General features: G+C 35.0%; 1 protein-coding gene across 1 annotated transcript in view; it reads left to right on the plus strand.

Annotated features, from left to right (window-relative positions):
* Window positions 1-10,894, plus strand: part of BCKDHB (branched chain keto acid dehydrogenase E1 subunit beta) — a 265,669-nt gene extending 254,775 nt beyond the window's left edge. The window contains exons 10-11 of the mRNA XM_025383681.1: window positions 8,304-8,452; window positions 10,598-10,894. Coding sequence (XP_025239466.1) covers window positions 8,304-8,444 — 141 coding nt within the window. The 3' untranslated portion in view covers window positions 8,445-8,452; window positions 10,598-10,894. The remainder of the gene's footprint in view (window positions 1-8,303; window positions 8,453-10,597) is intronic.
* The last annotated feature ends 3,541 nt before the right edge of the window (window positions 10,895-14,435 follow it).

Below are 14,435 nucleotides of genomic sequence, written 5' to 3' on the forward strand. Positions count from 1 at the left end.
TTTCAAACGTTGCCGTCAGTGCTTTCTTCTATAGGAAGAATTTGAACTATAAAATTTGAGAAGCTTCAACGTCTGTGGAAATTTGAGAGCATTGCCTTTTTTCCTCTTTATTGAATGTAAAGTGTTTTAACAAAAGCATGGTAGCCCAGTACATTTTAAATGTCAAAACTTGCACATAGTGTATCTCATAAAGAATTTAAATTTTAGTCTTTGAACTTTTAAAGCCTCAAACATCTTTAGAGGCCGACTGCAGCAAATAAACAGAATATGTTGCAGAGAGATTTAGTGAAGAACAATTTTTTTTGCCATTGTTTCTCGCAGTGCTCTGCAGATGAAAATGGTGAGGAAACTGAGTGATAGTTCAAGACTGTATGCAGGGGAGAAATTGAAAGCAGAACCAAGCTTTTACAGATTTTACCTGGAAAAACAAAGTGGTTTAGATGAGGTGCTAGTTCTTACCTTTATGATTGCTAATTTAGATTTTATAAAAATTTAAATGAGTTAATATTTTAAAATATTTAAGTATGTTCTCTGGACCACAATAAGCACAGTGTACTTTTTTAAAAAGTGATTTTATATAAGATTATAAATTACAGAAATGAATTGTCACTTCCTTGTTGTTGCTTATTTCTGATTTTAAAATAGCAAAATTTATAAAGCTATGGTTTTGAGAAAATTGTAGTAATTCATATTCTTATGATTGTTTTAATAATCTAAATTAATACATAAATTGTTGGTTTAATGTTAAATTTTGATTTTAAAATTTACTTCAGTTTCTACAGGTAATATATTGAAATTCTGACAATTTTATATTAATGTATGATTTTATTCTGAACAGCTATTGAATTTGAATCACTAATTATTTCTATGCATGTGTTAATACCATTCTCCAACTTTGTTTTAGGTAGCTAGATTGTATTCAGGGAAGCCCATTTAGATCAGAAATAACATTTCTTTCTCACTTCAAAAAATAAGCATCCACTTTAAAAATGGAATCTGAATTTAAATAAAAATCCTAATTTAGGATTCCGTTCCATTCTTTAACTAGTGGAAAGAAATCTTAGCGCAAAAAAAAAAAAAACAAAACAAACAAACAAAAAAAACAAATTGCCAGTAATTTGCATTAAAGAGGAAGAGATGGATTTTTTTTTTTTTTAAGTCAGCAGACATTGAAGATGGTTCAGTGAAGTTAAGTAATAGAGATCTCAGATTTTAATTTAGTCAAGATTATGATTTTACATAGAAGCATTGTTGAAATAGGCTTGATAATAATGTTTTAAGTGTTATACAAATCTGGGTGAAATTATATTATTCATCTACTGTCTTACTCAGTTATATTGGTTCAGCTGTGTTTTAAGAGTGAGAGACCTTATATCAATGAGCGTTTGTTCTGTGCATCTCATGTGCATGGTCTTAATAAAATAAGCATACCTCTAACATTTGGGGGAGCATCCTATTAGTTCGGGGGTAGGTTAGAGACTCTGCTTTCCAAATAATTAATTTCATAGATCCATGCTCTTGAAAAATTGGTACATACTAATATATTTTTAAGCTTTATTTTTCACATATGCTATGTATTGTTTAAAGCATTAGCTTAAATGAAAAATAATATTTTACATTCGTAAAGTTGTGTTTATTTAATTCAGTAATGAAATTAATTTGGAGTTGTTGGCATATTGCCTTCACAGGTTTCTGTGACTCATTTGCTGAGAAAGTGTGATTCAAGAGACCAGAATCATTTTTTTCTCATTTGCTAAAACTCATGTTTTGACTATGGGCAAATGTTCATGGCAGATTTAAAACAAATTTAAAGTAAATATTCTGTGATAATATTTGGAAGCTGAGTGATGTCTGGCCTTACATAACTAGGACAAATATAAATCTCTGAGTTCACGGACTTTAGAAGTATCAACTATACATCATGTTAGAATACTGGTTTTGTTTTTCTCATATTCTTGGAGTTTAACTCTTATACTACTAATTATGACCTCTAGAAGGTAATTGCATTTAGAAGCAAAATATCTGCTGTTTCATTAATTTAATAATTAAGGACTAAATGGTGTTCCAATTTAGGTTTAAAAGTAAGCACATTCACACATCATTTAATGCTATTTCTTAATGTTTTTTTCCTACAGAAGAAATTATAGCTGCATGATCGCTATATGTCCTGTTCAATACTCATTATATTTATAATTTGTATTATCTGTATATTTATTCATTATATTTATAATTTAGTCCTGTCCAAATAAAGTATATTTTCATAGTTAAGTGTGTTGTGGTAGTATAATGATTACATGAAATAACCTGGACCTTGTTGTTTGCAAAGTAAATTAAATGTTAATTTTCTGGGTTACTGCTTGGAAATTAAGTTGTGGAATGATGTTTCTCATTGGTCCAAGGAGGAACATAAAATTCTGATTTATCAGATAATCCTACAGGAAACGTATGCCTGTTTTGACTTATGATATGTTTCTTATTACAATGTCCTGCTTTTCTGGCTTTCCGTTAAATGTTTAGAAAAATTAGTTAATAGTTTTGCAGGAAAAGAAAGGAAATGTATCAGTGTATACCAGCCATATAAGAAGTGGGAACATATATAAAAGACCTCTAATTTTCCGATCTCACTTTGAACTTTTCTTCACAGTTTTCCAGCTCAAGATGGTATGTAGTCTTGCACAATGGGCTGTAGCCAACTTTCCGTCAGAATAACTGAGTAAAAATTATTCCAAAATTGTTCTTAGAAAGAAATCTGAGCCTGGAATTGTCTTGCATTAAAAAACAAAAAGCAAATGACTGCTTTAAAAACACACCAAATGATATTGGATGGTCTTTATTCTTGACTCTGTTTTTTAAAGTGTGTATACGTTCATTACATCCAGTTGTCTATGGGCCTCTTTTACTCGTAACTTTTCGGAAGTTGACTGACAGGCCACTTTTTCTATAGTGGGAAAATAGGCGCTTTGTGTGCGCGGAGGGATTTCCAACCCCCCAGAACCAGCAATTAGTGTTTGGGCATCCTGCTCCCCACCAGGGGGCAGCACCGGACACTGCCTTTCCTAGAGGCCTGAGTGCATTAAGGCTTTCTAGCAGTGCCCTCCACCCCTCTTCCTCATACAGCCCTTACATATTTTTGGTATTTTCTTACACATTTTAGGCTTAGTAAGTGTTTAATAAATGATAGCTGTTTAGGCATTGTGCTATACGGATTCTGCTTTTCAGGTTTGACCGTTCTGTGTACCTGAATTTTGTCTTTCGTGGTAATTTGGTCTATCATTTAAAATACCTTGTGTTTATTATAAATATGGGATACCTTTAACTTGTAAAGTCTAGCAATTATTGAGCACAACGACATGTCAGGCATGAAACCAGGTACTTTTTATATGCTGCTGCAGAATCTGAGTAGACATAAAGGCAAGATAACAATAGAGTCATAAAACAATAGGAAAATGCAATAATGGGGAATTGTAATACTTCTATTTTGATGTTGAATAAACAGTACAAATCTCGGGGAGGTTAAATCACAATAGAACAAAGATCCCTTCAGATAGAATTCCAGATTCCATGCTGTATCAATTATATTATGAAACCTTGCCATAAAAAAAAAAAAGTTGAGGGTGAATTAAGCCACGATGTGTAATGCCTGAGACAGAAATTTCAGTGATATAACTCCAGTGACACTGTGACAAGGAGAATTAGGGATGGACATACTTAAAACTTGAATGGAGAAATAGGGTTAGATATTGAGAGATCCCAAGGAAACCTGTGAAAACTCTAATATATGTGAATTTATGTACATGTAATATGTAACATATTACATTCATCAAAACATGGGAATAAATGACATACTCTTAATTTTTAAAAGCCCCATAAATATATTTTACTTAAAACCATAATGGATCTTATTCTTTTAATTTGTACTTGTCCTTTCTTACCTGCTAGAAAATTTAAAGGTTCTCTGTCTTTCCTAACTTTAACAAGATACTTTGTTTTCTAAAAATAAAACAAAACAAAAAGATAAATTTGTTTTGTTTTATTTTGTTACAGAAAATAGTCAAATGAAGACAATTTATTTTGCCTGTGTCTATGATTGTAATGATTTGGAATTGTTATTTCACATTGTTTGCTTTCTTTTCTGGCTATAATGTGCATAGCAATCCAGATGGCTAATATATAAACAGTTGGAGTTATGCTTATTACAATCATTTAGTGTGGCTTAGGAGGTTCCCAGTACCCAGGACCATCTGTTCATTACTCTGTGTATTACCTTCATGATCAAGTTTGTGTTTTCAGCTCCTTCACATACCTTAGCCTCTACCTTTCTTTATATGTGAAAGAAGCTTCTAAGACTGAACTTAACTCATATGCCCCTCAAGGCTGTGTTGTCAGACCTTGATAATCCCAGCCTGCCTTCACACTACCATTCTTTTGTATTCCTAATTCATTTTTTTCCCCTTATCATTGCTATTCTCAATAGTAGTGTCTTAAAATTTGCAGAAGAGTGACTAAGAAAATGGGCTTTGTAGTCAGGTTTGAATCTTACTTGGCCGTGTGTGTAGCAATTTGATCTTGGGCAACGTCCTTTATCTTTATTTCCTCACCTGTGAAAAGGAGTATAATACTGACTTCATAGATTTGTTAAAATGGTTAAATGAGATAAAATGTAACTCATTTAGCCCATGCCTGGTTTCTTATTATTAACATAATTTAGAATGAAAATTCTCCTGTTGCAAAAAGGCATATTCAGAAGTAAATTCAAATATTATATTCTAAAATTTCACATGCATCTTTTGGAAGAAATATCTACTTTAAGCACCTGGCAATGTGAAAGCACATATGACAACAGAATATACGAAACTAAATCGTTGTTTTGGGGTTCATTTTCAGTCCTTCTTACTGGATCCTGGGTGCAACTTTAGACCCCAAATAGCTAGAGAAAAGTTTCTCTAGGTGCCTGTCTGTTGCTTCTGGTTACATGTTACACTATAATCTGCTTTGGAGCCTCACAGCCACATCTGTCATTGTTCCACGTGGCCTGAGCCAGCTTACATACACAGCTCTGTAGGGAGAAAGACCATAAATGAACACTCCCCATTTCTAGCCCATATTCTGCATAATACATGTAAGTCTCCCAGCAGCCCTGTAGGCTATGCCATTACTTAATTCCCAATTTATGTGGCTTACTTTTTCTGAATGAAAAGTCATCAAATATGGTTTTTAAGATATGGAACAGAAGAATATGATAATAATCTGAGTTGTCATGAAAATTCAGGGCACGTGGTTGCTATGGTTATGGCTTCATGTATTTATAATGGAGAGAAACTTTGTCTCCATTAATTTACAAACTTGCCAATGGGATTCAGTATTTGTTTTTCTGTGTGTGTGTCTGTGTGTGTGTCTGTGTGTGTGTGTGTGTACATACATATGTACATGTATACAGCTTCTGCCTGAAAACACTGAGGCGGAACAAGGATGTTCTGTTTTGGTGGTAGTGCAAAGAAACATACTACACATAAATTATTTATATGTGAACCAATTCAGTGAGAAGTAACTATACAGCTGCTTAATTGACCTAAGAGTCTTACTTCCAACTGCTTAAAAATAAGTATAAACTGAAGTTCGTGGAAAATATAACTTAAGGCTCTTTAATGTACTTTTGTTAGTAAAGAGAATTTCAAGCTGTTTCAGTCAGTCAGCGTATATCCTTTAAAAAACTGAACACCCTATTCATAGTCTTCTCTTATATATCCTTGAATTATCTTCCATGATTTTTACATTTTACATACTTATAATAGTGTTTAAGAACAACTTAATGCTACATAATTTACAGTCATCGTTTCCAAATTAAGGAAGCTGTATGTGTAAAATCACAAATTTATGTAACATCAAACAGGAACTTTTATTCATATAAGAAAACCATTATTCACTTTATTGTTTTCCTTTATTTCAGCATCATTTATTACAAAATTAATACTGTTTTCGAAAAACCAAAACAATATATTATAAAGCACAACGTGGAGTTGTCTCTCACGTCCTTGTCATTCGCAGCCTCAAAGGGTAACCACTGTTTACAGTTCAAGTGTGTCTTCACAGCAGATGTTTTCCTATGCTCGTGCAAACATATAGATGTATTCCTGGAAAGAGTGAGGCTTGCATTCTTGAGGAGTTAGGAGCATTGCTATTTGAAAAAATAAAAACCCAGTTTGATGATGTTAGTCATTATGCTGAAAGGAGTGATTTTAACAAATACCAACAGATCTTCTTGTGGTAGGCCAACTTTCCAAGTTACTAGTTCAAGAGAATAGCCGTTTTATAACAGGTATAAAATCAAAGGCGTTTGTTTAGTAAAATATTTTGCCCTTAATTTTCCATGGATAGCTTGTTTATGAAGAGTTCAGTATTCAGGGTAGATAGAAAAACAGCCCTGTGTCAGCTAAAGTAATAAAACCGACTTAATCCCAAATTGACAATTTAAAGCCCTTTAAAATGACTTGTTGCAAACAAGAAACAATCCACCCAGTCTGTCATCTCTTTTCAGCTTATTAGTAGTGGAATCTCTTAGGTGGCTCTTTAAATCGTGTGTATTAAAAGTCCTAAAGTTGTTGGTGGAGATTTCCAGTTGCTAGGGAATACCAACACTTATTTGATGTTTGATATTGTAAATCGTGATAGTTATTGGGGCCAAAGGGAGGTCTGTAAATGTCCAATAGGTTCTTTTTGGAGCTAATTTGTGCTGTTTGCATTTTCTTTCTGCCCCAATACACTTGTCACTGGAAGAAATCACACAGAGGGTAGGGATAAAGCATGAAGTATCATGATTCCTTCATGTAAAAATGTTGCTCAAATTAAAATGTAAACATAGTATAATATGTAAAAAAAAAATGGGCCTCTTTAAATCCTTTATAAAGGAAGACAGTGTGTAAACATGTGAGTAAATACCAAGGTTTCATTTTAGGTAATAGCTGTGAATGTTAAAAGTAATATTATTTTCCTCAGAATAGTTTAATCACATATCTCTTAAATTTTTTAACTCTTTAAACATTTTATTTTCAGTCTGGGCTTGGGGGCTCACACCTGTAATCCCAGCACTTTGGGATGGTGAGGCTGGGCATCACTTGAGCCCAGGAGTTGAAGACCCCGTTTCTAGAAAGAAAGAAAGAATGAGAGAGAGGGAGGGAGGGAGGGAGGGGAGAGAAAGAGAGAGAAAGAAAGAGAGAAAGGACAGGAAAGAGAGAGCAAGAGAAAGGAAGGAAGGGAGGGAGGGAGGGAGAGAGGGAGGGAGGGCAGGCTAGGCGTGTTGGTGTGCACAAGTGGTCACAGCTACTTGGTAGTCTGAGGTGGGAGGATTGCTTGAGTCTGGAAGGTCGAGGTTGCAGTGACCCGTGTTTGTACCATTGCACTTCACCCTGGGCGAGAGAGTGAGACCCTATTTCAAAATAAATTCAAATTTGAATATTTTACTTGAGTAACGTTTTTTTCTCCTGAAAATAATTTTCTACAGTGTTCTACTGGGGTTGAGGTTTTACATGTTTAAACCAGATCTCTAGCCTCCTGGGGCTCATAGTCTCTCGTGGAAGACAGATAATTGGGCAACTGCGATGGATTATGCTGAGTTCAGTGCTTTGGGAGCTCAGAGCAGAAGCCCCTCCCTCGTCTGCCTTGTAGGGTTGGGGAGGTGCTGTCAAGGAAGGCTTCCCAGCAGGAGTGATTCCTGAGGTAATAACCTGAGATTTGTACACACATCAGTCAGTCAAAGAGCTGTGGCCTTGGGGTGTGAGTGGCCAGAGACCCAGCAGCATCTACAGAAGCCAGACTATGAGAGAGATGAGAACACAGTCAAGTAACTGATAGAAGTTCAGTCTGGCTGGGACATGGAGGAATTATGAACATTTATTATGAAAGTAATACATGTTCATTGTATAAAATATCAGAAAAACAGGAAATGAGAAAGTATATATTATTGCCAGTTTCATGTTGCAGAGTTAACTACTGTGAACATTTGTTGAATTTTTATAATTCTTTCCATTTATATTCATAGAACAGCATGTTTGATATTATCGGCAGTTTGGCTTAGACAATAGATATATATACAGGTATAATGCATGTGCATACATGAAAACAGATAGTAAAACTGGGATCATGCTAACATGCTGTTACCTGCTTTTTTCATATTACAGTATACTTAAATATTTTTAATGTCCTTAGATGCAATTGTATTTTGAGTGAGTGAAATATTTCAAGTTGCACTATTTCATTTCTGTGAATAAAAAAAATTCTTGAAGTAACCATCCTGATTCTGTCTGCAGGAGGAATGTTTCTTGAACCTAGAGGCTCCTATATCAAGAGTGTGTGGTTATGACACACCATTTCCTCACATTTTTGAACCATTCTACATCCCAGACAAATGGAAGTGTTATGATGCCCTTCGAAAAATGATCAACTACTGACCATATAGGTAAGTATACATTTTGAGAAAGCTATTATGTGCCCCTGACATTAACATACTATTAACCAAGACACAGCAATCATCAGTGTTTTGTATTTTGGTATAAGGCAACTTTCAGAAGAAACTATGTGCTTTAGAAAAAAATTCAAATTTATAGTAGTATATTTACATTTTTGTTGTTGTTGTTCTGAGATGGAGTCTCACTCTGTCGCCCAGGCTAGACTGCAGTAGTGCGATCTCAGGTCACTGCAACCTCCCCCCTACCCCCGAGTTCAAGCGATTCTCCTGCTTCAGCCTCCTGAGTAGCTGGGATTACAGACACCTGCCACCATGCCCAGCTAATTTTTGTGTTTTTATTGGAGGTAGAGTTTCACTATGTTGGCTCGGCTCATTTCAAACTCCTGACCTCAAGTGATCCACCCGCTTCAGCCTCCCGAAGTGCTGGGATTACAGGCGTGAGCCACTGCACTTGGCTATATTTACATTTAATAGAAACATATCTAGCATATGTATATGTGATTTCTTTTTTTCTTTTTTTTTTTTGAGACGGACTTGCTCTGTCACCAGGCTGGAGTGCAGTGGCGCAGTCTTGGCTCACTGCAACCTCCACCTCCCGGGTTCAAGCGATTGTCCTGCCTCTGTCTCCTGAGTAGCTAGGACTACAGGTGTGCATCACCGATATGCCAAGCTAATTTTTTATATTTTTAGTAGAGATGGGGTTTCACCATGTTAGCCAGGATGGTCTTGATCTCTTGATCTTATGATCTGCCTGCCTTGGCCTCCCAAAGTGCTGGAATTACAGGCATGAGCCACCGTGCCTGGCCTGTATATGTGATTTCTAAAAAATAGATGCATGCATATGTTAACATTGAATACTCAATCACTAGATGAAGATGCTCTCTACCATGGTTTAGATTGCAAGTGTACTTTATACCATTGTTTCAACTTCAACCTTAATTTTTGTGTATATTTTTTCAACTACTTAAACTGTTCATGAATAGGCATACTTTCTGTATTTAAAAATGGCCCCTCAAGCACCATTAATTTACATTCTAGTTATTTACATGACAATTCATGACATTCTGAAATGTGCCTGTATATTATCTGAAAAATGGATTTCTTAAGCAAAAGATCTGTTTATTGTATATAAGGGAAAATTTTACTTGAAAAAAACAAACCAACCCCAAAACCCAGCACCACTACCATTTCCAGATCCTTTTTTAGCAAGTGAATATTTTTTACATAGTGGATAATAAATGATATTTATTAATTATGATTTTCTAAGTCATGCTTATCAGCCCCTTCAGTGGTGTTATTCTAACAAAATGAATACATTACAAATTATTAAGTTAGTTTTTCAGAGTTTTCATACAGAAGTTACTATCACTGACACACTGATTTTGAAATGTTTCAAATGAGTAGATACGATTAGATCCTTTACATTTTAATATCTAGTTTTTCCAAAAATGATAGTAATATCTTTTGAAGAACCATGTTTTTTTTCCAAAGCAAAATAAACTCTGTGTAATGGCACATTCTCTACTTTTTAAAGATCAGAAATGCTAGAATTCTTGACTTTTGTGTATGGGTAGTAAATCTAGCTCACAGAAAATCAGAGTGAAATGCCTTTACATTTGTGCGGATAGAGAAGTTAACTCTCCCTCATATGTCACTGTGCTACCATAATCCCTACATTTTCTGTGGTTCTAGTCTAAGAATATTGTTATAGATGGAAGTTAGGACCATTGGCCCACAGATGCCTAGTATTCTGTCAGATATACAGGTGTAGATGCTGTATTTCTGATGTCTTCTCGATGTCTGTGAAAGCAACTGGCATCTACAATGAATCACACTTAGAACTGGTTAGAGGACTCCCTCACTTTTGTTGTCCATGTGGTTCCCTTCCGTGGACCAGCCATAATAAAAAGCCAAGGTAATAATGGTGGCCACGTGCCTCGTTGCTATTTTTAAAGTAATATTCAGATGTGGTTTTAAATTTAGATTATGTATTCCTTTTGAAACATAAGAAAAACATTTAAACCTATGCTGAAAATATGATAACAGAAAAACAACTCCAATATGCTAAAAGTTAAATATGGTATTAAAGAAAATAGTCATGTATGCAATTGAGAATGTCTATAATTTCTTTTACAGAAAAGCTGGAAGATTATAACTAGATATGGAAATATTTTTTCTGAATTTTTTTTTTATATTTCCTCAGACTTACCTCTTTTTGAAAAGAGAGTTTTTATTAAATGAACCATCATGATACTGGCTGAAAAGTTCTACATTCTATTATTGTATTGTAACACATATGTATTGATGATTTTCATTAAGAGTTTCAGATTAACTTTGAAAAATATTCCACTTGGTAATCTTATAAATTCTGTTTAATTACATCTGTAAATATTGTGTGTGTGATAGTATTCAATAAAGTAAAATCAAATTGTCTTTGGGTTGTATGTGTTCTTTTTTTTTCCTTTAGCAAAAAGTTTTTGTTTGAGAGTAATAGCTTGTGAACTTGTTAATTAAATCTGAATTAAAGTACAGTATTCACTATAGAAATGGTGGCTTTTCAACTTTATTGTATTTGGTTCAGTTCTTTATGACCAGGATGGTTATATGTTGACAGAACTTTTAGAAGACTGTTTTCCCTCATTCTTCCCTCTTGCCTGAACAAGGTGTCGTAATGAATGTACTCACCTCCCTAGTGTGTGGTGGGGCAGAATTTTTCCTACTGCCTCTCTTCGGTGAGATGGATAGCATAAGCCTGTCCATTACAAAACTGCCAAGTTTTAGCTGTAGCTGTAGTGTTTTGCCATGATGTTGCAAAGCAATTTTTGCCCATGTTCTTTATGTTATTACTTGGATAAAAAGGAAAAACAACATTAGCAGCAACAGATGACTCTGACACGAGGAAACCTCCTTGTAGGGGACATTGTCCAGTCCTCTTGTTTCTTACTCTGCCTCTTCTGCTCTTCACCACATTTTAGACAAGCCTTAGTCTGTCTAAAAAACAATTCCTCCAGCAGAACCCCTCACCCTGACACACCTCCCCTCCCATAGTTCCAGAAGGTTTCCTCTCATGGGTTCCAGGAAAAAGGTCTCTACCCCCGTAAAGCGAAGAATGAGGGTTGTCATGTTTTCCTTTCTCTAGAAACACTGGAAAAAAGAAAAAACAAACAAATGCTTTTCTATGAGCTACAATTGTATTTGTCCCTTTAAAACTGTAATTTAACAAGTTGTGTCCTATCTATTTTTACCAGCAATTTGAAGGAGGATACAGAAGGTGACTTTTGTAGATTACCGGAAACTTGGAGGCAAAGTAAAGGCACTTGATCACAGAGTCTGAATAACTATGGTCTGAAATAATGAACCAAATCATTTGTAAAAATAAAACCCTGTCCTTGCATTAAAAATAGAAAAACTTGTACAGCATAGGAAGGGAAAAGATGTAGTTTGTCAGCAACAAGTTTGGAAAAGATTTAGGGAGTCCAGTTGGCTTACCATACAGAACATTCTGAGTTTAAGATGCCAAAACTCAGTATGGACTTTGGCTTTGGTCTTTGTTCTCCACTAATGGCTGAAAGCATCCTACAGGGAACTCTGCACTGACACAGTCAGTCCAGCAGAACAGGACATGTACGGTGGTCTGCCACCTTGGCCTACAGTGGGTTGTAGTTAAACATATTGATTTTAGTGGAACTAATTTTTTATGGCTGTTGTATCTTTCTGATGCTGTATTTTCTATTCATTTGGTATTTTAAGGATTTTCTCTTAGCTATTTTAATTTTTACTTTCTTTAACTCTATTTTTGAGATAGCAAGTGTGAGAATAACTGTGAGGATGATCTGTGTACTATATGCCTGCATTTGAGAGCCTCTTTTCACCTCTAGTTAGCCCTGCAGTCCCCACCAGTAAACACTCCCTTCTCTTCCAATAAACCTTTACAGTTAACACTAAACTCAATCTATGGCATAAGACATACATACACATTTAATTTATTGCCAAAAATACATTTTTACATGAAAGAAAGAGTCCATATTATGAAAATAAGAAAATAGTGGCAAGAAGGCCCTTGAGAGATTTTAAATGAATGCCAGGTCCAAAATCCTCCACTGCTCCCAGCCTCACATAATAATGTCTGCTTCTTGTGACAACATGGATATATAAACTAATTTAATTTCCATAGTTTAAATTATCTAATTCTTTCAGGAAAAAAAATATAATAACTGCATTCTATGCAACTGATATGTTAGCCAGGCTAACTAAAAGACCTGTGGACATTTTAGAAAAATGAAGAATAAGATTCAGAAAATTACCTCAATTCAATACCTTAGGTCTAAATCTCATAATCTAAAAACTCTTGGTCAAAATGTTTAGAAGACCCACTCAGAAGGTCCACATTTGGTTTCATGAAATCCCTTTCTCATCAGCTTGCCTAGAGTGGATACATGTGGTTTCTGGCTGCCTAGCATTCCGGCCTCCACCTTCTAGAAACAGCACTGCTGTTTGTTTAGAGAACTCCCTCTCCCCACCACATGTGGTTCCGGAGAGGCTGCCAATCCCAACACTGTGCAGTGTTAACCACAGAGATGGCCCTGACCCAGACCCAGCCAGGTACCTCAGAATAGAAAGTGAGGATACCCATGCAGAAACAAAAAGTATTAGACTCAGCCTAATCAATGACACTGCAGTCTAAAAGACTGTGTCTCAGTTTTTCATCTGTTCCAAGTATGCCTGAGGCTACAACTGATAGCTGTAAACCAGCTAGGCACACAGACTATGTTACTTTTAGCAGAAATCTTTGGCCTGATAGATGAGGAACGTGACCTCAAAAAAGTCACTTTGGAACCCCCAGGGCAACATGAGATTTAGAGATCCTGGTATACTTCAAACCTGGGCCATCAGGTTTGGAAAGCAATAGAAAATATTCATATACGGACAAAGATTTAGGAACCCTGGCACCTTTTGGAATATACTAATTAGAAATATTTACCAGAAAAATTGGAAATAAAACAGTAACAAGAATGAGGACATTATAACTGGAAGGACTGGAACTGAAAATAGAAACAAGTAAAAAGGTGTATATGTAAATAATTGTCTCAAATACACTTTTATGTGAAGTAATGGCTCCATATTGCAAAAATAAGAAAGTAGTGATGGTCATAAATATGACTTAAGTTGACAAAGATTGGAGTAGTAGATTTGCCAAAAGGAGTTCAAAACTTCTAAACTCTTCATCTTTAGGAAAGAAGAGTGTAACTGCATTATTCTGCTGTTAACCTTGAAAGTTTAATAATGGCTTTTAAATGCTTCAAAAAATTAACCACTCATAGAACTAAAAGCAGCATATGTGTCTTCCACATCATTGCACAAATGGTCTATACTAAATGTATTAATTCGTTCCACAAACATTTAGTGAGTGCCTGTTATGGGCCAGGCACTGGGCTAGATTCTTAGGTGCAAAGTTAACTAAGAAATAGCCCCTGCAACACAAATGAGGGACGGATAGTGGGGAGACAGCAAAGAAAGAAAAATAGGATAAAGTCAAAACACAATTAAGACATAAATGTAATCAGGTGAATTCCCTAATTAATAAGAAAGAACTTAGATTGGGTTAAGAAACAAAATCCAATTAAAAGCTGTTCACCAGGAAGTTTTGAAATAAATTGACCTAGAAAGGTTAAAATTTGAAAATGGACAAGTATGTTAGACAAAAATGAAAATGAAGAAAACAAATATGGTATAATTCATGTCAGACAAAATAGAAAATATGCATTAGAAATTGACAAAAGGAATATATCACAATGAAGGATAGTATGACAGTTAAATACTTTATGTTACAAATGTATAGTATTAAAATATAAGTGAAAACTTCACAGTTACAAAAGATATGGAGAGAACAGTTGTTGAACATGACTTTATCACTTTACTTTCAATTTGATAGATGAAGACTAGAGTAAAAGAATATAGGATATTTTGGTTACAT

The sequence above is a fragment of the Theropithecus gelada genome, chromosome 4 (genome assembly GCF_003255815.1).
Source record: "Theropithecus gelada isolate Dixy chromosome 4, Tgel_1.0, whole genome shotgun sequence".
Taxonomy (NCBI): domain Eukaryota; kingdom Metazoa; phylum Chordata; class Mammalia; order Primates; family Cercopithecidae; genus Theropithecus; species Theropithecus gelada.